A 26283-nucleotide genomic window follows, 5' to 3' on the forward strand; every position below is an offset into this window, starting at 1 on the left:
TGATTCTCTTTCAAAATTTAACTATATGATTAACTTACATTTGAAATACAAACTATGCAATAAACTGTGTCAACATATGAATACTTTCAAACTATTGTCCTTCAAATTTAAAATAATTTTTAAAAAACTTGATAGTATCAGCTGTTCTAACTGTTAAAAAGAAAAAAAAAAAGCTTCCCTAGATAAGGAAGAGATCACTGAGAAAATTAATGTGTAAAACATGATTAATGTGACTAACCATCGTTTGTATAAAACAGGAAGGTTTCTTCAAAGACGCCTAAGTTACAGGATAAACAAGAGCATCAAGTAGATTTTACGTAGGAAGGAAAGATTGGAAAAGGAAGAATGGATATTTTTATATTCAAATACACTCAGATATATGTTAAATATAATATATAATCAGAACAAATTTCTAAGATTCAGTATGCTGGGACTAAGTTCACTGCTTGGACTCGATTTCTATAAGGTTAATTCAGAGAAAACCTTTTGACCTTCTTCCTTCAAAATCAATGAATTACTATAAGATGGGGCAAGATAAGCTAAGATAGACAAGAAGTTCCAGAAAGCTCACATCAGGGCAGTGCTCAGTCTGCATCAGGTAGGCTCTGCATCATCTGTGAATTAAAGTTTGGTAGCATGCATTGTCTCAGGCTCCATCCTATATTGATGAAATCAGAGTATCTGGAAGTGATGTCTAGGCATGTGAGTTTTAACACGTCTCCTGGGCAATCTATGCATAGTAAAGCTTGAGAAGCATTGCTCTAGGACAACTGCGGTTGACAAACTTTTTCCTTAAAAGCCTAATAGAAAATAGTTACGGCTTTTCAGGCCATACGCTCTCTGTCACAAGTACTGAGTTCTGTCATTGTAGCCCGACAGCACCACAAACAACACAACCAATAGGTAAAGGACTGAGGACGGCTATGTGCGAATAAAACCTCATTTATGAACACCAAAATTAAATTTCATACAATTTTAATGGGTCATAAAGTATGATTCTTCTCTTTCCTACCCCTCTAACCACTTAAAAGTGTAAAAACCATTATTGGATCATGAGATAGGAACAAGCCACAAGACAGATTTGACCTGCTGGTGGTAATTTGCCAAACTTTGTTACAGGATATGGAAAAACCATGGGCTGGAAATGGACTATAAGTATTTCTCAGGTGAGTACAAAGCAAGATTTTTTTTAAATTGGTACTAAGAAGGAAAAGGAGGATGGATTTTTTTACAGAGTAATTAAAAAGTAACACTAAGTAATAAAAGCAATGATCTACTCACAACTGGCCAAAGGAATGTGTAAAAGATGCAGCAATGTCATTTAAGTGGGGAAAATTGAGCCTTGATTGGTACAAAATAAGTAAAGCAGCAAATACAAATCTGATCAGGGTTGATATTTTTTGGTTCTTGCTTCTCATTCTCATTTATAATCAGGAGACCCAAACCCTAACTCTACCTCTCGTAAATCCAGTTCAGTAACCTTAGGCAAGTTAGTTTTCCACATCTACATATTACGGTGATTATTTTAAATAAACCTTGATTCTCCAAAATTAAATTTTTAAGATTCTGGAAACAGGACATATGCAGAGCTAATACTCCTTAAACTTCAGGACACTATAAAGTCACATAGCAATTCTATTCATGGCCAGTAGGCTACACTGTAACTGTATAGCTTACTGTTGCAAAGGCTAAGAAAAGAAAAGTTTAGACTTACATCCTTACAGAGTGTGCTCTAAAGAACATAAAAAACGATTAACATCACTGAAATCAAGTTCCTAGCAAGTCTCTCTACTCAAAAGCTTCCAATGACTCTCCATGGCCTCTGAGTCAAGGACAAGTCCTTCGAAGCAAAACAAGTTTCCAAGTGACCTGGCTCAATTCCCTCCCTGACTTAACCTCTTTCTCCTCTTTCTCCTCTCCCCTTCTTGCTCCCATCTAGCCACAGTGATTCCTTGCAACCCATGGACAGGCATGCTTCCACCACAGGGCCTTTGCCCTGGCTCTTCTAGTAGATATCTATTCAGAATACACCCTCGTCTTCTTTATATCTTTGCTCAAGAATCAACTCAATGAAGCCCACTCAGACTACTCAATTTAAAATTACAATCGGTTCTTACCTCCCAGATTTCAACACATACCCCCCATCCCTGCCACACTGCTCTATCTTCTTTTCCACAGCTGTACTACCATCTAGTCTTACTTACAATGTTAACTGCTCTTGGTTTGTAACCACCTTCCCCAACAGAAGAGCTTTTTCAGAGTCAAGACTTGTTTCTTTGATCCATTGTTACATTTTAAGTACTGAAAATAGTGCCTGGCCTGAAGAAGACACTTGAAAAATATTTCTTGAATAAACAAGTGAAAGTTTTCCTTAATGGAGGGTGGATATCACTATTTCTATTTTTAATAAAGCCACAAAAATATAGTAATTTGTCCAACTGTAAAAAAAAATCAGTATTTCTTTTAATACAATTCATTTTTTCCCAAAATAATGTTTTTACTCATACATTATCTATTTTAAATCTTAAAATCAGAAATTTTATTTTGTTTGCTCAAATGCTTAAACCAAAATGATATTTTTTCAATATTCTCTTAATTTTTTAAAAAAAAAATAGGTAAAAGTATGTATCACATTGGAGTGTTGGTAAATTTTACATTGCACTTGTTACTTGCTTTAAAATATGAGATAACATGTAAGAAGCTGAGATAACTGTTAAGCATGTGCATTAATATTAATCACTAACATGTGATTTCACACTATGATCCAATCAATTTTTAAAGTACATTAAAATTTCAGGCATATAGTATCTTCATTATTAAAATAACATTAATTTACTTACATTATAAAAAGAGTCTTTTTTTCCTTTTCAGAAGAAAGCAATTCTATAAATGCACATCTAATTATCACATATAGTAAATGAACATATGGTTTTAATTCATCTGACTACACACACTGTTTGAGTTTACTTTAGAGTTGGAGATCATCATTGCTGATATATTATTTGATAACTAGACTGCCTTTCTTCCACGCTGGAAGACTATGTTACTTTACTTTTCCTTTTAGGATGAGGATATTACCTCAGTGATTTACGTTCTGGATCTATACAAGCGAAAATAAAATGATTTACATTGTCTTGCCTGCTTTAGGTAGGTTATTTTGTAGCACATTCAAAAACTGGCCTTCTGTTAAGAATAGCATATAATACAGATAACTTTATTGTAAGCTCCTGATACTAAATTACAAATAAAGAAACAAAAAAGCTAACCAAAGACAAACCAGAAAAGCTCATCATAAAAAGCCAGGAAAGGGGCCAGGTGAGGTGGCTCACGTCTGTGATCCCAACACTTTGGGAGGTTGGAGTGGGTGGATCACGAGGTCAGGAGATCGAGACCATACTGGCTAACATGTTGAAACCCTGTCTGTACTAAAAATACAAAAACAAAATTAGCTAAGCGTGCTGGCAGGCACCTAGTCCCAGGCTGAGGCATGAGAATGGCATGAACCCAGGAGGCGGAGCTTGCAGTGAGCCGCTGCACTCCAGCCTGGGCAACAGAGGAAGACTCTTTCTCAAAGAAGAAGAAAAAAAAAAAAAGCCAGGAAAGAAACAGAATATCATCTGCGTCAGAACTAGCTATATTTCCTTTGCTCTGTTTATTTACCCAAAACATGCATTTGGAAGAAGTTAAAACCAGTCTTCTAGGCTAAAGTCAATAAATCTTTTAAATTTTAACTTCTTTGAGATTTCTGTAGGATTTGTCAGTCTTACCTGTTCCTTTCTTGAAACATTCTCTTCCTTTAAATTTCCTGTCACTCCACTCAATATTGTGGTTTGTACTTAACTCGTTATGTCTTGCTTCTCTGGCCCCTTTTGAAGGCTCAATTTTCTGGCTCTTCTATAAACTATCATAAATGTTGATATTCTTGAGCCCTTTTCATACTCTATTTATTCTTCCTAGGCAATACTAGCTCCTTCTCACTTCTATCAGTATCTTTATGCTAATGGCTCCTTAGTTATGATCTTTCTCCTAACCCTTAAGATAGTCAAACTTTGAGTCAATGGCACATGGCTGGCCCCTAGTCACCTAAACCAGCATCTTCAACCCCACAACTCACAGTGTACACACACACACATACACATACAAAAAACACACACTTACATAATCTGTCTCCTCTCAAATAACTCATGTATCAATGGATGACATCATTATTTACTACACTTGTACAATTAGAAAACCAAACAACATCTCTTCCTTCCTTCCCTAAACTCACACTCCAATAACTTTCTACTCCTATCAGTTCCATATCCAAGCCATTTCTGAAATCAACTGACTTCACTCAGTCTACATCACCAGTATTTCAGGTCTTCCATCCCCGTCTCTAACCTATAGTCTCTAAATCAGCAGGTTAACTCCAGCTCTGCCTATTGTCTCCCATTCCTAACTACAGCTTCCAAAGCTGGTCGTCCTTTTTATTCCACTAAACTCTACCCCTTATACTCTCTGGGAAGTTTTCCTATGAATCCATAGTACTGGCATTGCTTTAAGGAGTTGAGGTCTCTGTCAGTCTTTGAGAAGCCCTTAGGGAGTGAAAGCGGCCTTATAGGTGAGAAGCAAGACAGAGAATAAACACTTGGAGATCATATCCATTAGTGTATTAGTCCTACTATATTTCTCATCAGTTCCCTTCCATTCTACTGCCTAGGTTACCTTTGTAATGAAATGATGTCATATGGGTTGACGCTGTTCAATATTAGTGCATGGTATTCTGTTATAAATCATACATTCTCTAAGTAGATAGGACTCTTTGCTACCTCAATATCTTAAAATAATACCTGCTACAGTTGATTATCTTAAGCTACAAGACTTGTTAAAACTGTGGAATGAAGATTTGTTGCTTAATTTTATTCCATTAAAATAAGTTGTACAAGCAAATTTCTGTTTTTAAAATGAAACATTTTTCTTTAAAACACTTACACTATTTTTACACAGAATTTAAAGAACCTACAATTTTCACAATGACTGCAGTTCCAAGGGCTGATTACCTTAATTACAACACTCATTTAACAATTATGTGAAGTCTAGATACCTGTTGAAACAACAGAGGAGTTTACCTTATGAAGACAAAAGCAACACTGCAGTCAGACTGAAAAACAATCATGGAATAAGATGGTTGTGCCACAGCCCCACGACTTAAGCAATTTTGGAGCCCATGACTTATGCAATTTTGGAGCATTAACATTATTCTAAATGTGCTCCATATTTTGCCTGTGGTTTACCTAAAAAGACCAAGACAGCCGCACCAGTGCCTTCTGTTCTTCACTGTTAAGCTGGGGTGACATAAGACCTCTTTCCACATAGTCTTGCCAAGCAAAACCTAGGTATACTAGTTAGAAGGAGAAATACAACTTCTTTATGAGAGAAAGTATTTTAGAATAACTCACAAATTAACAAGTTTTCTTTCATTAATGTCACCACTGAAGGTGGTAGCATTTAACATCAGGGAGGCCCAACTTTACCAACTATATTTTAGCTTAAATAACTACCCATTTTTCATTATATCATAAAGAATAAGTAATTTCAATGGATGTAAATGATAAATAAATACAAAACACCCCTTTGGTTGGACTTTAGGAGAAAAAGTTATTTGTAAAATGCATAAAACATTTAAGTTTTTTTGAAAGTAGTTGAATGGAAAGGCTCACTAAGAACCCTTTCTGTGTGTGATACACACAGAATTAATTGGCTTCTTAGGAGTCTCTAAAATCAGGTTGTTAGAGAAAATAATCATTAAAACCCTTCAGATTAAAACATATATAACTCTACTAATTGCTAAGTTTAATAACCGGTATTACCTGCTTAAAGAAATGCAACTGTGCACAAAGAAAAGCATCTCCAGATTTATTTGTTGCAGATAATTCAGAAGAATGCTAAATTCCCAAGGACTTCATTTTCACATACTATCAGCATATGCTCCCTAGTCCTGCTAGGAAGACAATAACAGACTGATAAAACCTAGAAGAGAAAAGAGACAAGAAACTTTTTTTTTTTTTTTTTAATAAAACAAAACTTGTGAGAAACAAGGCACTCCAACTCACCATGGCAGTTTAAGAAATAGATTATAGGCCAGGCGCGGTGGTTCACGTCTGTGATCCCAGCACTTTGGGAGGCCAAGGTGGGTGGATCAAGAAGTCAGGAGATCCAGACCATCCTGGATAACATGGTGAAACCCATCTCCACTAAAAAAAAATACAAAAAGTTAGCCCGGCTCAGTGGCGGGCGCCTGTGGTCCCAGCTACTCAGAAGGCTGAGGCAGGAGAATGGCATGAGCCCAGGAGGCGGAGCTTGAAGTGAGCGGAGATCGCATCACTGTGCTCCAGCCTGGGCGACAGAGCGAGACTCCATCTCAAAAAAAAACAAAAAGAAGAAAGAAGAAAGAAGAAAGAAGAAAGAAGGAAGAAGGAAGAAGGAAGAAGGAAGAAGGAAGAAGGAAGAAGGAAGAAGGAAGAAGGAAGAAGGAAGAAGGAAGAAGGAAGAAGGAAGAAGGAAGAAGGAAGAAGGAAGAAGGAAGAAGGAAGAAGAAGAAGAAGAAGAAGAAGAAGAAGAAGAAGAAATAGATTATATACCAGCATGCTGCTCAAAAAGCATTGGCAAATGGCAGTTCTCTGTCATGCCTATTTTGTTACTTCCATATTTCTTAAATAATTTTTTCCTGAAGATAAAAATAACTCTTTATTCTACCCAAGTATTCTTTCCTTGAATGCTATAAAGATGACCTAAACAATAAGTTTGAAAAAGAAGACAAGAAAGAGTCGATATGCTTTTTACTAGATTTTTGAAGAATTCCCTTTTCAAAGTCAGCATTTCATTGGTTTATCACTGTCATTTTAGTGCAGATCAATTAATATCTGAAATAACATTGACTAATGGAAGTGACTTTAACCAGATTTTTCTCCTTCCTTTATTTTTCTTCTTTACATGAATCACCAAATAATATTGGATTCTCCTTCTACATCATTAGTAGCTTAGAGGATTTAAAGTTTCCTTTTTTCTACAAAGAGTCCATAAACACACCAGGCTTGAATAGTTAGTCTAGGTACTTTGACTTGCCTTGTTTTTATAAAATGGAAATGTAAGAAAACAAGTCTATTAGAACCTAAATGTATTATTGCTATGGTAGCATTACTTTTCTCGGGCTGAGAAAGTCAAGAAACATACAAAAAGAAACGAAATCAAGAAAACCTATAGAAATGAAATATTTATAGTTAACATCTAAAAATCAAGTAATTTAGGAAAGACAGGCTCTCCAAGCAGGTTGAAAATTGGATCTTTCAGAAAGATATAGAATCTGTCAATTATGCTAAGCAAAACTCAAATGTTTCATTTCTGCCATAATAAAATTAATAGCATATTTTAAACTCTAACTACACAAATGAATTGTTATTAAAAGAATTCACCCAGAAGAACCCAAATAAAATTTCATTGAATAAGACTAGTATCCTTCTACTAATCAATCTCTCAGTATTTATTAGTTATCTGTTATGTACTAGGTATTATGATGGATGCTATAGAGTATGTATTAGTTTGTTCTCACCCTGCTATGAAGAAATACCCAAGACTGGGTAATTTACAATCACGCCAGAAGGCGAAGGGGAAGCAGGTGTCTTCTTCACAGGGCGGCAGAACAAAGTGAAGGGGGAAGCCTCTTACAAAACCATCAGATCTCCTGAGAACTCACTCACTCTCACAAGAACAGCGTGGGGGAAACCATCCCCATGATTCAATTATCTTCGCCTATTCCGCCCTTGGCATGTGGAGATTATGGGGACTACAATTCAAGACGAGAATTGGGTGGTGACACAGAGCCTAACCATATCAGGCAATAAAGGACAATATAAGAATCTGTACCTTTATTTCACCAAAAACATTCAAGAAGGTTATAACTCAAAGAATCATGAATGCCAAAAGAATGATAGAATGGATTGGATTTCCATTTGCCAGGAAGTAGAGCAATGGATACATTGGAATAAGCTAGTAAGTGAAAACAAAAACACAAGATAATTTAAAGAGAAACTAAGAAGACAGATGTTATAAAACAGAACTGGGGCTAGACAAGAAACAGAGAGAGCCTTAGGGATCAGCCACTTTATCATGACAAAGAGGAGTTAATAATGTTATTTTCATTTGAGAGAATCAGCCAGGTGTGGTGGCTCATGCATGTAATCCCAACACTTTGGGAGGCTGAAGCAAGAGTATCACTTGAGGCCAGGAGTTCAAAGCCAGCCTGGTCAACATAGGCACACCCCATCTCTGCAAAAATATTTTAAAAATTAGCCGTGTGTGGTGGCATGTGCCTGTAGTCCCAGCCACTTGGGAGGCTGACGAAGGAAGGATCACTTGAGCTCAGGAGATGGAGACTGCAGTGAGCTATGGCTGCACCACTGCATTCCAGCCAGGGCAATAGAGTGATACTTTGTCTCAAAAGAAAAAAAAATTAAAAGAATCAAAGTTTTACTTCAGAAAAATTAATACTAATATGGTGTCAGTTATACATGATCTGTGTGGGGAAAACAGACGTGCAAGAAGTATATTTGAAACACTTCAGAGGTCTGAGGTTCAGGTCACATGGCATGAAATAGGGTGGTAGTAGGAATAAAAAACTATCAGATAAAAACTCATTTCAACAGACATGTTTAAAGAATCTGGATGCCAGTTAAATGTAAGGGGAGTAAGAAAGTGTGAGAAATTGGTTCTGTTTTAGATATGATGAGTTTAAGGTGATGTACATCAACATGGAAATTTCTAGCAGGCAGATACAGGGCTCAGAGCTCAGAAGAAAAAAAATATATATATACACATATATACATATATATACACACCCACACATGCACACATAGACACACACATACAAGACAGAGACACAGAAAGACGAAGAAAAAGACACAGAAAAAATGTATATGCATGAATCCAGCACTAAGGAAGAGTATCATAAAAGACCCTACTTTAGGCTATATATCAAATCAAACCCAAAGTCATCAAATATTTAAATTTGAAAGGCAAATCATAAAACTTTTAGAAGAAATATAGAATAAAATAAACTCAGTGTTAGGAAGGGCTTCTTAACAAAGTCACTTTTTCTGTATTTGTAAAGTAAAAACAAATCAATAAAATCATCAACATTAAAATTAAGGCTTTTTGTCCAAAGAACTATAAGAAAGTGAAAAAATAAGCCCAAGCTAAGACGAGCATGTATTATTGTCAAATGATTACTATCTAGACTAGAAAAGAAGGCTTCCAAATTGATAAGAAATAGATAAACCAATAGATAACTGAGCAAAAGACATAAATGAAAATCTGACAGGAGTAGAAACACAAACAATAAATATTTGAAAACATGCTCAACCTCAATGACAGTCAGAAAAAATTCAAATTTGGACCACAATATTATCCTTACCTAATAGGAAAAACAATCTGAAAATGTGCAAATAAATACCAAGGGTTACTCAGCATACGCATCAATAGAAATGCATAGTGCCAACTGGAATGCCAATTGTTCAATCATTTTGGCAAACAACTTAGAATCAACTTATCAAGTTGAATACATAAACCACATGACTTAGCAATATCACTACTTAGCAATATCATACACATGTACATGAATGCTCATAACAATATTTTTTAAAATATTACCACTAGAAAACCAGGAAACAACCCAAATATCCATAGACAAATGACTGAATAATCAATTTTAGCTTATTCAAAAACAGAATGCTATACAACACTGAAAAAATGATTACCACTACATAAAAATCCTGGATGTTGACTGGGAAAAAAAATTGAGTAGCCAAAAAAATATACAAATCATGATATCATTTATAAAGCATTTGTTAATTGTATAAAACAAAATATTTGTTTAAAGTAAATTAAAGAAAAAAGAAACAAAATGATGAAAAAAAATTCAAAATACTACATTCCTTGGTATAGAAGGAAAGTTTTAATGGAGAGAAACTTTTAGGAAGTTCTGATGAGATTAAGTTGATTTCCATAAAACATACATAAATATTATTTTTTATATTTCCTGATTAGTCATGTATTATAAAATATTTCACCAAAAATAAATATTAATAAAGGAAAACTGAACACATGAACTGCTTGCATTTAGAGGAAAGTTTTTTAAAAAGGAGAAAAAAGAGAAAATGATCAAAAAAGTTTACCAAAAAATAAAGGGTAGTACAGGCTTTTAGATCTAAGGAAAGAAGGAGAGTCCAATAATCTCAAACATTACATGGAAGACAAGGGGAATAAAGACTTGGGAAAAGTCAGAGATATCTCATCAGAAGACAGAAATTTTCAGGTGTGTGAAAGGAACAGCAACCAAGTTACAAGACAATAATTGGAAATGAACTAGAAGCGTTAAGTAAAAACCACCCCACGAAGTCTAGCTATGAAGAACACATGTCCAGAAAGACAGGACAAAGTTTTTCATTGTCCTTCTGGACATCAATTCTTCATAAGTTTCATAAACTTTCAACAAGTTTTGCAGCTGAATGAAACCTTTACATATTTGCAGAGAGACAGGTAGGAATCAGTGGACACACGGTGTACACTGGAGTAGGCCTGGAGAAAAGAATCAAAGATGCCGGAGAAGGCAGATCATTGTTAAGTTTACATGCCACTTTTAAATAAATAATATTGTAAATGATAGGGTTGCTATTCTCTACATTAAATGCTTCACCACTCAATAGTCAAGCCAATAGGTTATCAATTACAACCCTGCTAGAGAACAACTTCTTAGTTCAAAGATTTAACATTTCTCATTCTTTTTTCACTTACCACACAGTCTAATCCAACTGAGCATTCACTAGACCTTTTTAAAAACTGAGACCAACTAAAGGACATGGTACAGGCATCACCTCTCCTACTTTCCAATTCTCTTAACCTCTGGTGCAAGAACAAAATCTTTTCCTAATAGGGACATGGTTCCTCTTGGAAGAGGAGTGGGAAGTGAAAGTTAGGGTGTAAATGGGATTTCCTGGAACAAAGCTGAAGGCAGAGAGGGGTGGGAGAGCCGAGAGTCCAGGAGTAATCAAAAATCAATGCAGATCATCTAGACAGTAGGGAAGCATTAGAGACCAGACACAGGAGTCCTGGTCTGCAACCACAGTTCGGACCCTACACAAGGCAATGGCCATGCTGAAGTGTGGTAGCTGCTACATAAAGCAGCTTGCTGACCTCCCCTCGCTGGAGTTACTGCCGCCGAAGTCTGTTACATCAGCAGCTGAAATAACTTCACATCAGCCTCTTTGTTTTATATTACAGAAGGAGAGAACCTTAAAAACACTTAAGAATTAAATAATGATGTGTGGCCAGGTTGTAATAAGAAGTGTAAATGCCACTCTAATTCATATTTTCCAAACCATTCCCTCTGAGTTAAAATATTCAGGTTTTTAAATTTCTCCTCCTCATGGTTAACAAATTAACACCATTTTTATAGAAAATTTCCAATTCTCCTTGGTACCAGTTCACACCCTCCCAACAATATGATCACAAATAATGGTTTAAATAATCTCCCTAATCCACTCTCTTTCTAGTAGAGGTAATAAGATTGAAAAATAATATGAAAAGTTCCAGTCTCGGTGCCTACAAAAAAAAATGCCATCCATTTGTATGAAGGCTAATCAGAAATGCAAAGGTACTGGACAATGAACAGCCTTTCTCTTACATCTTTCTTTTGTAAGCTTAGTGAGCTACTCTGTCTTCACCCAACAAGCACATGCTTTATTCAGTCAGTTATAGATGACCAAGTTTTGACTTAGATAACAGGGGAAGTAGATTGTGCCCTCTTTCTCTCTGATTTCTGGTCACTCCATAAGATAGCTGATAGACATACATGGTCTCAACGGGTGTAGAGATGATTTGTTAGGAGGATTTATTAGCTGAGGTGAGAGGATTGTTTCTGCAACATGAGCTCTCTCTGAACTAGAGTGAGACCCAAGGCTGAAACTCAATACAGGGCATAACCTCTTGACAAGGGTAGTCCACTAAATTTCAGTTAGCAGAGTGATAGCTAAAAAGCAGAGGATAACGTTGCCTTCTGTATCCTTTACTTGATGTTTTTCCAAAAAAAAGAACTCTGAACAAGGAAGATCCAGAAACAAACTCATTTAAAAATGCTGTACCTTACACAACTCAGGCCCATAACTAAATAACTCAACTGGCTCCAAATTGGGAAGCAAATGGCAATGCAAAAGCAGAAAGGACCTTTTGCTGCACTGTGAAGGCAGCCCACTGACAATTCTCAGAGGCAAGCGGCACCGCAAAAAGGAACTCTCGACATGAACAAGGAGCTTCCTGCTGCCAATCAATGGGGTACTCTTGGCTGTACACTGAGTGAATGCCATTTATTAACTGGGCTGCATTAAAACCAGCAGGTCCATTTGTGAACAGCAACCCACTTTATTTTCCAGGAGATCTTGGGGAGTAGCATGCCCTTCTATGGCACAATGAATCTTACTTGGCATACTGGACATAGAACTTGTCCGACTTGGAACCACTTGGTACTTAAAGCAAATAAAGGATTAGAACATCCAGGTGTAGGAGATTAAGGATTTAACAGGCAGATGGAGGAGAAGAGCATAATCTGGACATCCTTCAGCCTTTATTGTAAGGGAAAGTTCCCCCGGGATCCCAGCAGAAAGAACAAAACTTGAACAAAATGTAGCAATTCTGTTGACAAAATCATCTTTGAACAGACTTTTAAAAAATATTAGTTTGTATGCCAAAAACCTGATGACCTTTCATAACAAAATAAATAATTCTCTACCCAAGAGAAAGGGAACTAAGTAACAAAAATATGACTTGCCCTGCACAGGTCATCACCTAAAAATGTGAACAGTGCAACTTCATGGGTCTAGTTTGTACAGAGAGGGTTTGAATTGTACAGTGTGTAGATGTCCAGTAAATGCTGTGTTATGGGCCCCCTTTGATCTGCTAAATTCAGTCGTCAGATTGACTTATAAAAATCATCACTGTCATCACATTGTTCTGCTGATTAGCGTCTTCTGAGTGGTCCAAGCACCGAGGAGTCAGACAAATCTCCCAACCCAGATTTGGAAACTTCTCAACAAGGTACAACTTATTCAGCATACCCCTTCCCTCCTCATTTCAAGACCCTCCATGCGGGCCAGAGAGAGCAGTATGGCTGTCCCCTTACACAGTATGATCGTTCTCATTTCTGACTGCCTGAGACTGCTATCTATGCCTTATAATTGGGAAACCTCAAGTGCCTTTTACTCCTGCCTTTACACACCCACCATTTTTATGCCCACCACAGTAGCTCAATTTTGTAAGAGACAGGGTCTTGCTATGTTGCCCAGGCTGATTCAAGCAATCCTCCTGCCTCAGCCTCTCAAGTACCAGATCAATTTTTATCGGATCCCAGAGCCCACATGTTTCTTTCTTCTTGGAGCTCCCTTATTAGTACTGTTTTCTCTGCAATATTAATATTTTAATCCTTTTCCTTCCCATCTAAGGGTCATGACCAACACTCCTATCACAAAAAAACAGGTTAACAGGAGGAAAACATAACAAATTTATTTGATCATAGTTTACACAACACAGGAGACTTCAGAAGGAAAACCCAAAAATATGGCAAAAAATCAGTTTTTATGCTTAGTTTCAATGTTGTATGGACACCCATGTAGAAATATGATTTCATATGAAGAGTAGGATCTAATCAATGCTAGTAGACTGAGGTGGGGAAACCCAGCAAGGCCTGTCCACATTCTTCTTGGCCACTTTGTGCAGCATTTCTTCCTTCTGGGTACAGGGCAGGACCCTTTCTAGTATTTGGGTCTTTTGACCTACATGCAAACAAGATAGGTCAGATAATTTCTTCGTGGCCAGTTATTTCACAGAAAGGCAGGTGAAAGTTAGAGCAATTGTTTTCAGGTGTTACGGCTGGCTTTGAAGAAAAAGAGAGGTTCTGGTTTCTATGCTCTGCCATGGGGAAGAGGTTCCTGTAGAAGCCAACTATAGTTTCAGTGGCTAGCCTTGGGGGAGTAGAAGTGAGAGACAGGAGGGAAGGAGAAGGTCAGAGAAAAACTTTTATTTCTGAAACTGCTCCGGAGGCTTTCATTTTGGAGATTGTTTTCTGAGCCCTAACAACTCTTTGGACATTTAATGAAACAAAATACAAGGCTGCCAGTGTGGATGTTTTATCTCTCTCAGAAGTCTTTCTTCCCCTCATTGTTTAATTATGGCATTTTCAAATATTATGAGTTAGCGATAATAGTATAACCAAGTCTTATTTAACCATCATTTTCCATTAAAAATTATCGATTTATGGGCAATTGTCTTAGTGGATTTTATATTCCCTAAGGAAAAGTATAAAATTGTTTTCATACCTTTTTGCTGGTTTTGTCCCCAAACCCAGACTAGTGCTAAGCGTGTAGTAAAAACTCAGCATGTGGTTGTGGAAATGAATTGAACTTCAGTTCACCAAAGTTCTGAGCATTCCATGAAGTATTCAGCTACATTCAATCAATTCTTGGATACACAACCCATGAAACCATTCAGTGTTCTTAAAGAAACATTAACAAATAATATGAAAGAATAAGTCTCCTGAGAAAGTGTATGGATATAAAATAATTCTAACTTTACTCTTATACCATCATTGAATACTTAATCAGCAAGCCAATTTTCTTTTGACACCAAGACTGGAAAATCATCACCAATATACAGCCTGGCACAGGAGAGAGGGACTAGAATTTCACAGGAGAGAGGAGAGCTAGCTCTATTCTCACTAGAAACATGACCTTAAGCAAGTCACTTATCCTCTCTCAGCCCTTATCTCTAAAATAAAAATAGTTGTACTTTTCCCAGTGACCCCACAGTGCTATTGTAAGAATGATTTTTTTAAATTTATACAATTGCTTTCTGAAATGCAAAGCACCTAATTGTCATTTTGCCTTTATGGGACACCCAGATCTTTTTAAAAGAGGGCCGATAATACTATTGGAGGAAAAATACCTGAAATATATATAACAAACAAAATGTCTAATGAGCAATGCAGGCCACACACATCCAAGGAGAAGGGAGTGACCACTGAGTGTGGAGGTGTTAAGCAAAGACTACATGGTAGAAGTAGACATAAAGTTGGGTCTTAAAGGACAAACAGAACTTGGACAAGGGAAAGGAAGAAACAAAGCCATTTCAGGACACACATACATTACATCCTACAAAAAAAAGAATGGTAGAAAGATTGGAGTAGTTGTCTGATGCTAAATGATGAAGGACCTCAAACGAAGGCTGAGTGTTTTGACTTTAAAGGAAACACTGGCAAAATCTGAGGAGCTCAATATCAGCAAATTAGCATCCCCCAACAAGTAATTGACTTATAATAGATTTTAAGGTGAGAGAAAATAGGAAATTACCGTTATCAAGACCAGACACAATCAGAGCTGGGAGCAGAGTAAATAATTAAAAAAGACTAAAGAAAAATATAAATGGGAAGCACGTACAAGATAAGACTACGAATGAGTAAATAGGGTCCCTTGATAAAAATTATCTGAAAGCATTAGGATTCTTTCCTCAGATTGCAAAGCTCCACATAACTGGAATCTGCCCATCTCATCTTGAAACAGGTAACCTTTGACCTTTGTACCAATCTCCGTCCCTCTGCAATGCCAATTTCCTTCCATATTTAGGCCCTTGGTTTTTTTCTGTCTCTAACATATTTCCCCTGATCTCTGCATGCCTAGTTCGTTTTTCTCATTCAGATCTCCAGGTGACAGTTCTTTCTAGACCACCTGGTCTAATGCAGTTTCTAAGACTTCTGCTCTCATATTTTTTTAATTTTAATTATTTCTTTAGTACTTACTGTATTCTAATCTTTTTCTCATTTATTTATCCAGATTTTCTCCCCCACTAGCTCTGACCCCTAGAGTAGAATTCCTGGGACTATAGGATCCTTGAGACTTATTCAGCACTGTCCAACCCCAGCACCCAGAAGGGTGCCTGGCATGGATTAGGTTGCTCAATATCCACTCACCAAATGGATAAAATAAATAAGTCAGTACAGCAGTCCTTCAGAGAGAAAGTGTTTCTGTTTTATTCAGATCTAATTGGGTCCTGTGCCTTCTTTCGGCTGGGAATTCCTCTTCCCTTAAATGCTGTGAGTGATTCCCAAATCTTTTCAATTCTGTCTCTTTTCTACTTAACTAGGTCTAGTTGGTGTCTGTAATTTTTAAATAAGAGCTTTAAATAGACAACTCTGTGAACCTAATAAATCACAGTAGACTAGCTATCATCCCATATTGCAGGGACTGAAATTCAAGAAGTCCCACAACATAGTCACTCAATGAGCAAGGAGGCCTTGACAGAATGGACATGAACATGTGACAATGGATAGTAAACACAGGTCACATGACAACTAATCCAAACCTTTACCCAGTATACAAAATGGCCTCTACGTTTTTCTCCAACACCATTAAAAAAAAAAAAAAAAAAAAAAAGAAAAGAAAAGGAGACCTTCTACTTCTAATTCTCACACATCATGTCACAATGTCTAATATATGTACCAGAAAAACAATTATTTGGTTATCTTTATTGTTCTGCTTACAGTGGGTCTCATTCCATCCCCACAAGACATAGAAAGAGGGGACTAAATGAAAGAAAAAACAAACAAACCACCACCAAAAACAAAACACAGAAATTCATCTTGGTGTTTATGGAGCTAAACTGACTTCATCTCTTTGTAAGTCTTATATTACTAAAGTTTACAAGCAAACCAAAAGTGTCTTTTAATAAATATAAGCCCAGAGAACCACGCTGTTTTTAATTATTATATTTGTGATGTTGTTGCAAAATGTCAGTATCTAAAGATATTTAAGCTTGCACTAAACTTTGTCTCTAGGTTCTAGAAATTTTTTGTTCTTTATTATTTTATTGAATTATTACTTGGTAAAAATTTGACTATAGACCTTATTTTTAAACATAAAATGAGAATTGATTTACTGCTTCCAGAGGACTGAGAAGAATGATCTTTTAACAGATCATTCAAAGAATATTAAGAATCTAATTCTCATAAGGGAATTCCAGTGGTGTGTGCAATGACTATTTATAATTAAATGCAGAAATAACATGTAGTAGCTAGTTTTATAATGGCAGTTTTAAGAACACCTTTTGAAAATCAAGACAGCTAAAATTAACTATAAATTGTCCACTAGATTATATAAGTAAAATTTAGTGTCCAAAGTTTGTTTTCCTTCATATTCTAACCCTACTAACAGAATAATTAGATTCTAGGTAATATTATGTAAAGAATAACAAAATTGAAAAGACTACAAATGTCTGACATTTGCTGTACATTTCCTTCTTCCCACATTCTCTCAAATTAAAAAAATGTATTTATTTTCTAAGAATTGAAACTGAAATCATCACAGCACAAAAGTTTTTAGATAAAATGTTTTTAAATAAAAAAATATTCATTTTTGTTTTTCCTTTATAACACCAATATTTTGTTCACATATTATATATAGACTAAAGTGAAGAAAAATCAGTCTTTGAAATGAAAATGGACAAAGAGTTCACACAGAAATTCAAGTTGTTCAAAAACTGGAAAGCCCTAAAACTAGACCAATTCCAATTAATTATTGAAGTCAGCAGACAACATAATTGAAGAAAAAATTAATTTTAAATTGTTGTCTATTTGTCATGTATTATATGAAATGGTATAGCATTGTCAGAAACAGCATTAAACTGATTAGAAGGAAACGGTTCTCACATTTATCTGCCTGATCAATGTATGCTAAATAATTAATAAAGAAGTATGCAAAACAAGAAATCAGAAATGTATTTTTTCAGATTCAGCAAACCGAAGTGAGTGCTAGTTGAGTACATAAGCAAAGAACTGGCATCTCTTCCACTGCTCCTTTTAGCATTTGTCTTCCTCATTCCCCTTAGATAAGACAAACTCCTAAGTAAGAAAAAATCATGCATTGAACAAACAATGCTTATTTCTCCTGACCGCTCATTATTTTTCAGTTACTAAAAGGGAATTGAACTAATTTATGGAAATGTTTCTCAAAAGAAACAATGAAAGGTACTGTGGCAGCTCCCACCACCCTATATAAAAGCAGTATGACTGAGCAGAATAAAAAGAGGCTTATTACATATTTACAGTAATTGTTCTGTTAACTATCAGGACTCTTTTGTTCATCAGTTAAAATTTATTTACACAACCATAAGTTTCATCAATGAATCAACAATAACCATTTAAGGTCAAAGTAGAGCAGACATTTTGTAATAAAAGCAAATCACCATCAGGAACCAGAGACAAGTCACCTTCACAGGGTTCTAAGTCTTAAGAAAACAATAACTATAATAATATGAGGGCCTTCTCAACCCATTTGGGGTACTCTATTTGCAACAAAGAGAATTGTATATATTTGTATATATACAAATAAAAAAAAATAATTTGTATATATACAAATAAAAAAAAATTGTATATCAAATAAAAGGTATTTTGTCAGTGTAAAAATAAGCCACAATGACCATGTTAGGTAAATCCTGTTGCCGTAACTAAAATAAGTCTATCTAGTTGGGGCTAACTTCAGAAGTCACTGATATAGCTAAAGACCAAACTCATAAAAATCATACTATTTTACTAAAGACAAAAAATGAGAAATAATATTGCTGCACCACTAAATAAGCACAATTTCAACTGTGCATGAAGGTAAGAAACATTTACTTAGCACACGTTCAAATATTAATACAAATAAAAGATGACAAACACGAAAGTTTCTAGCCTAGTATCCCACACACAGTAGATACCCAATAGATCATCTTTCCTTCCTTCCTTTCTAGCCCCTTTAGTCAGTGATCCACTGTCTTACCGACCTATTTACATTTTCAAGTATTTAAGTGTGTCTTCTCTCTCCAACTAGATTGAAAAATAAAAATTGCTTCATTCATTGATAGATACATATTTTTTTAATTCTACCATATGTCTTACATGTGCTACCCACAAACAGTATGTGCTGACAAGTAGTATTGCTCGAAAGCTTAAGACACAACATGAAGTATAACATTGCTTTTGGCTGCGCAGGAGAATATTCATCTAAAAATTCTTTAAATAATAGTTTTTTATCATTATTATTAATAATATTAATATTATTATTATTATTAATATTATTACTTTGAGAATAGGACCCAGGCTCCTTGAAAGCCTTCTTCTGTCACCCTCAGTTTGTCAGCTATTTCCTTCCTCACAGTTACAAAATGACCACAATGGCACCAAGAGCCATGTTCTCATACAACAGCACTCTCTTTATGATCAGGGAGTAACATCATTCCCAGAAGTTTCCTGGCAGACTTTCTTTCCTAACTAATTGACCAGAACTGTGTCACATATAGCCATCCTTACCTACAAAAAAGCTGGGAAAGCAAGTAAGCTGGTTGGAACTCCTGCCACTATGAAAGAAAGCGAGGAGAATGACTAATAAATAGACAACAAACAATATCCGCAACACTGCTATACAAGATGATGAGCAGAGTCACTTACAATGCTTATGCAGGAAGTTACCTCTATATGATATATCCAGAGGAAAAAAAATCCTGCTGCTTGCCTTTCTAAAGTGGGTCTCTATGCGGATGAATGCAGATCAGCAAAAAAAAATTGGAAGAGTTCTGAGAGCTATGACAGAGGGGGGCATCCCCTCTTTTTACTCTTTGCATGGATGGTTTTTACTTTTTGCATGGATGGTTCATGAGTATGTTCTGCTTACATAGGCTATTGCGCCTGAAGATCAATCTTTTAGAGGCTTTTTATTCAAGTAAAAATGGTCACTTGGTTTAACCCCAATCTTTTCAGATCCAAAGCCAGTAGAATCTGGAGTATAACAATCTTTCTACTGCCAAAATATCAATATAATATACATTAATATAACCCTTTTAAAAGGAGACAAAAACAGAAGATCTCGTGCCTGTCAATTCTTACGTTTTTTTCAAACTGATGGAAAAATGTTAAGAAGAAAATGCATTGCAAAAGTTGTGTTTGTTTCTCCATGTATTGGGGGAGAAAAAGGCACTTTCTGCTCTATTATCACATTCCAATTTCTGGCCAAACCCCTGTAGTTTTCATCACGCATCATTTTTGTGATTAATGATGTGCACCCAGTTAATGGAAAACAGCAGATTAGGTTTCCACTAATAGTTTTGCAAGTTACGTACGTCTGCCTGCCTCATTTAGTAACAACCTCACTGTTCAGTAAGAAAGTATGGATTTAATCCCAAAGCAGAACTTAGTTTTATGACTACAAGACAGGTCAGATTTCCAGAATGGAGAAAATTATGCTTTTAGAGGTATGCTGATCTTCAGCGGAAATTTAACATGGAGATGATACCTAAGGATTTGCGGGGTTCCCTATTTACTTCTATTTAGCAATCAATATAAGAATCTACAGTACTTATTTGTGGTTCATAAAATACATAGAATAGCATCTTTCAACTATAGCAACTAAAACAAATGTAATACGATAATTTCTAAATTAGTATACTAAGCTGAAAAGACATTGATTGTTCTGAAAACATAGGTGAAAAACAGTTTGTTCCTTATATGTTAGTGGATCACTGCAATGATTATGTCAAAAAGCAAAATTTACATTTGCTGGTTCTAAGTAATTGTAATTTACAAAAAAAAATACACAGTACAGTGGAAAGCATCTAGGAATAGAGGAATCGACAGAAAAGAATTCTAGTCTCATTTCCACTTCAAATTACTTTAGAAACTAAACTATCTTTTGTTTTTGCTCTCCCCACTACATTTTATATTTACCTCTCTCATGCCATTTAACCATCGCTATGGTATTTCAAGTTATATCTATGTATATCTCACATTTCCCATCTGGACTAGCCTCCTTAAGAGCAGAGTAAACATCTGATTTACATTTTTATCTTCTACAGTGCAAAGCTAGACTGCAAACTTCATGAGAAAAGGGATTTGCTTGTGTACCCCCAGGAGTTAGCATGATGTGACCTCACAGTATGTGTCTAATAGTAGATGTTACAATAAATAAAAAACTTGAAAAGAATGCCATGCTTTCAAAATAAAAGAAAATGGGGATACTCTTTAAGAACCACACTAAGCTAATTAATACCAACAAGTTAGGGAATGATCCAAAAATTTCAAAAGAAGAAGTTAAACAAAAAATACAAATGGACAATGACTAGCAAATTTGTTAAGCAGACCAAGATTATATCACTACTGTGACAAAAAGGAAAAACTAAACTAAACGTGTCAATGACTCCCAACAATTACTACAATTTCAAATTACTTTGCCTTTGTGATTTTCTGTGCAAAGTCTTCACCCTGTGTACATTGATCCTTCCTCATCAATCTTCAAGAGAAGATTCAAATATCAAACCTCCATCAGATTTTTGTTTCTTCTTTTATTCTCCTGGACAGAAGAACAATCTCTCTATTCTCTAAACTTCCAAAAGGGTTTATCTGTGCTTCTCTACTAAAATATAGCACTTATTTATTATTTTTTTTCCACAGCACCATGCAATCAAGGCTAAGAACAAAATAAAATGACTACAGCTTACGAAAATAAAGAACATAAAGCAATAATAACAGTGACCTTTGAAAGCTATTCTTTTTTTAACTAGGTATTTTTAACATATATTACTTAATATAATACATCACATACTTCAATATCATGAAGTTTACCCGGTAGACTTTCTAAGCAAGCAGTACTTCAGAATTTGCATTTTGTCATAATTTTCTCCCAATCTTAAGAATAAACGTGCCTTTTAATTATTGAGAAATTTATTGAGGCAAGTCCTAGAATTGATAAAGCAAAGAATAATTTACAACTGAACATATCCCTCTGTGAAAATGTTGTCAAGGCAAAGAATGCCCTTGACTTACTAAAAGATGGCTGGAATGAAAAACACAATCTGCTATTCGACAGAGCCAGTATTCTCACCCATTCCTGAGTTGGAAAAGCCTTGAAGAAGAACAATTATTTTACGAACAAACAGATCTCCATAAATCATGATAAAAACAAAGTTAAAGTATGAAATACTAAATAATGAAATTCAATGTATTAATTCATGGTTAAGTCTGACCACATTCTGAAGTTAATTCATTTGGGCAAGTCTAATAAGATGTTCAACACATGAAGTTAGTTGTTTCACAGGGGTCACAGCTACATTGTTTTATGGTCAAGGCAGTCGGATGGTTTTGTTTCTTCACTAAGGATAACATTATTTTATTTAATACGTTTTTACTTAGAAATTTAACAAAAATTATATGAAATATCTCTGAAAATTTATCCAGCTATTTGAACTGGCTTAATAAGAGAGAAAAGGAACTTCAAATGGTTAAGTTTGTCCCCAAAAAGCAAGTCTGACACATACCTCTGTATACATAGGAGGTGGTTTCTTTCTTACACAAGAAGAGAAATCAAGCCTCCAAATTTCCCTGATGGAATCTCAAAACTGGCCTCCGATATCTGGTATTTAAAGCAGTTGAGTTTCTCTTTAAATATAGAGACATCAGCACCTAAAACACCCATCAAAAAATTCTACCATGTTTTGCCAGCAAACCAGTACTTACCAAACATTTGACAGGATTTGACTTTGTAAGCTAACAAAATGTATGGGAGATTTAATGTTTTTCTTGTTACTTTCCAAGAGCAAAAAAAGCACATAAATATACTTTATGTTATGTTGGTTGTTTTCTAATAACTAATGTACAGGTACAACTAATAATCTAAATGATTAAATTGATGAAAACATCAATCAAGTAATTTACTGAGCACTAAGCACATGAATAAAAAGTACTCTGTTGTTTGCTCTCATTGATTAAGCTTTGCAGGTTAAGGACAAATATGTGAGAGCAAACTAATCACTTAAGAAATTATCTATGGCTCAAATTTTAATCTGCAACAATGAGACATTTACCCATAGTTTCCATGTATTTATTTAGTCATCATTTTGTCTGACAACACATCTCCAAAATGATGTCACTAGCCCAGCTGAAACTCACCCAGGCACTTTTTGCACTTCTTGCTTAAATATACCACAAGCACATATAATGAAGGGGGTTTTGTCATGCAAAATGAGACTGAATAAAGAATTATTAATCCTGTACAAAGTACTGTAACTTAACAGTAGAATTAACACTGCAGTAATTTGTGCCATAAGAAAATAATGTTATTAACATCAATGATTCAAAGATAGATCTTTAACAACTTAGAAAAAATAACTACATGTATGTTATTTCTTAGCTACCAGGAAAAAGAAATATATCATAGATATATTACTTGCTGGATTTATCAACAGTTACTTCTATGTTGTTATTGTTGTTGTTTTAAAGTACAACTGACAGTCTGATTCCTTAAAGAACTATCTACACAGGAAACAAGTTGTGAACAGGGTTGAATACAGGCAATCTGACTTCAAAATCTACATTTTTAAAGAGTCTGCTAGATTAATTTTTATTGGAGGTTTTAATTTGTTTGTGAAAGCTGACTCTGTTGTTAATTTTATTCTGTGAATCAGAATTTCTTTCTAGTGCTATGCTAAGCTCCTATGACAGATTCTCATGAAAGCAGTATAATGATAATGCATTGTGAGAGTGACCTGGCGATGACAGCCATCAACCCACTTTTGTCAGAGTTGAGCCCACTGATCTTGCAACAAGTGCTCTAGCATTCGTTTTACACACTCCCATCCACCTACCTACCATATCATATATGCAGCCCTCCTGGGGCTGTGGACCCTGAAAAAGCAGATGGCTCTCCCAGACTGAAGAGAAACATCCCTACGCTCCGGAATAACAGAATCAACTAGTACCTAATGAAAATCCATTGAAAACTCAATAAACAGATAACCTTGAACTGAAAATCTTACCTGTGGAACTATGCCTACAATGTAGGAGGCTTTTAATAAAACAGAAAACTCAACTCAAAATACAGCAATTAAAGCAAAGCATTTCTTTTTTCCTCTTCAAGAATAAAGACAAACTTCACTTAAATAATTCATTTTTAAAAGGCAGAAATAAAACTATTAGTTTAGATACTGCTTGCTGACCATCATAAAATATACTTTTACATAAATGTATTCTCATTAGGCTTTATAACAAGCTACAAATAAACAAGTCCTTTAAAAGTTTAAATCTCAAGGTCTAACACCAAATTGACCTTTTAAAGAAATAACAATATCCAGGGACTGAACCTCATAGTAGGATTACTGAACAAACTCTCCAAACTAGTAAATGAACCTTTTTATTAAGAGTATATAAACTCAGTCACAGAAACGTAAAGTAGGTACTGACACTATTGATTATCTGATTTAATCATAATTCAATGAATCATTTCTGAAATAAACATCCAAGGTTTGTGAATAACTTATCCTTTTTGGCTTATATTTACATGTCATTTAATTGACAAAATTTAATTCATTATTCAATTAATCAAAATTAAAATAATTAATGAAAATGCCTCCCCCTTAACATAGTTCATGAAACTCTATATCACATTTATTTCCCAAATGTTACTTTCAAAAAGTCAGTAAATCAGTCCAGTCTGAAGATTACAATAAAATCAAAAATGCTATTTCTTCCTGAACAAAGCTATAGAAAAGAATCCGTCAATAAGTAGCTCTTTGTCAAACTACCAACAAATTCTGGACCTAAACTTGATTTTTTTAACATGTAGAAATATTTTCCCTAGTTTAAAGGTTTTGTGCCAATGTCTCCAAACACTTCCTCATCAACAGGGTGGGGAAGAAAGAGGAGCAATCTCTCATTACCACGGGATGCATATTTATATCTATGTATGACACTTCCCCAACAATGGGGGTGGGGAAGGCAAGAGGGAAATCTCTCATGACCATGAGATGCATATTTACATTGATGTATTACACATATAGTGAGATCTGATGACATCAAAATATACACCAGAAAAGTACAGATGATTACCTGATATTCATTGGGCCAAAAGGTGCTCACTGCTAGCTCAGCCCGAAGCCAATCTCTACCCGTGAATCCAGTCACATTCCAAATTGGATTGGCAAGCGGTCCTTTATTCACCCTAACTAATATGTTCAAAGTGCCAGGATTCAGTCCTTTCTGGCTATATAATAGGTAACTGAAATCAATGCAGTGAGTGTCGTTCTCCTTCATTGTAGGCAGCTGAAGTCTGGCCTTTTCTCCAGGGTCGTGATCTGAAGAGTCCACTATCATATAGGAACCTGAAATGACATTACAAATAATAATGCTAAAGAGATACATAAGCAAAGGGAACATATAACAACAAAAATAAGCCAATCCATTCTGAACATTAAATTTAACTTAAAAAGACTGTTTTCCAGAACACAGCCATAGAAATATAGCAATCAATTAAGTAGATGAACTGAATTCCTACCAGGTAACAGACAGCATTCAAAGTACACATTATGTATTAATTCATTTAATCTCCACAACAACCTGTTGTTATCCTATTTTACAAATTAGGAAATTGAGGCACAGTTAGTAACACTCAAAGCTGAGTTCAAATCCAGATCTCACTCTAAATCTCTGGTATTACTGGACACAAGTCTTTTAATATTATATTATATATATATACACACACACACACACACAACATATACACACACATACACAAAAGTGATACTTTATTGGCCTGGTTTACATAGAGGGTACACCTTTATTTTTCATTATCCAGAATATTATTGCAGGGAGATGTGCTTAGAGTGCAGATAATGGAATCATTTCTAATTTCATATTGGAAGATCATCATTTATACAAGTTATGGGATCACTTGTAACATACTAATTTTGAACCTCAGTTCAGGGAATGAGGACAGTTTGTAGTGTCAGTATGAGGGCTAAAGTTAAAAATGCATAGAGCTGGCCGTGCACAGTGGCGCACGCCTGTAATCCCAGCACTTTGGGAGGCCGAGGCGGGTGGATCACGAGGTCAGGAGATCGAGACCATCCTCCTGGCTAACACGGTGAAACCCCGTCTCTACCAAAAATACAAAAAATTAGCCGGGCGTGGTGGTGCACGCCTGTAGTCCCAGCTACTCGGAGGCTGAGGCAGGAGAATGGCGTGAACCCGGGAGGCGGAATTTGCAGTGAGCCGAGATCGCGCCACTGCACTCCAGCCTGGGCGACAAAGCAAGACTCCGTCTCAAAAAAAAAAAAAAAAAAAAAAAAAAAAATTCCCTAGAGCTGAGGATCAGGACATAGTAGATTTCCTCATTTGGAGTCTCACCA

The 26283-nt window shown here is 35.5% G+C and overlaps 1 protein-coding gene across 4 annotated transcripts in view; it reads right to left on the minus strand.

Annotated features, from left to right (window-relative positions):
- The window catches only part of PTPRK (protein tyrosine phosphatase receptor type K), a 566857-nt gene that overhangs the window by 343692 nt on the left and 196882 nt on the right, over positions 1 to 26283 (minus strand). For all 4 annotated transcript variants that reach the window (XM_008007108.3, XM_008007107.3, XM_038000559.2 and 1 more), the window contains exon 3: positions 24986 to 25257. In XM_008007108.3, the coding sequence (XP_008005299.3) occupies positions 24986 to 25257 (272 nt within the window). The remainder of the gene's footprint in view (positions 1 to 24985; positions 25258 to 26283) is intronic.

Source organism: Chlorocebus sabaeus, chromosome 13 (assembly GCF_047675955.1).
Source record: "Chlorocebus sabaeus isolate Y175 chromosome 13, mChlSab1.0.hap1, whole genome shotgun sequence".
Taxonomy (NCBI): Eukaryota; Metazoa; Chordata; class Mammalia; order Primates; family Cercopithecidae; genus Chlorocebus; species Chlorocebus sabaeus.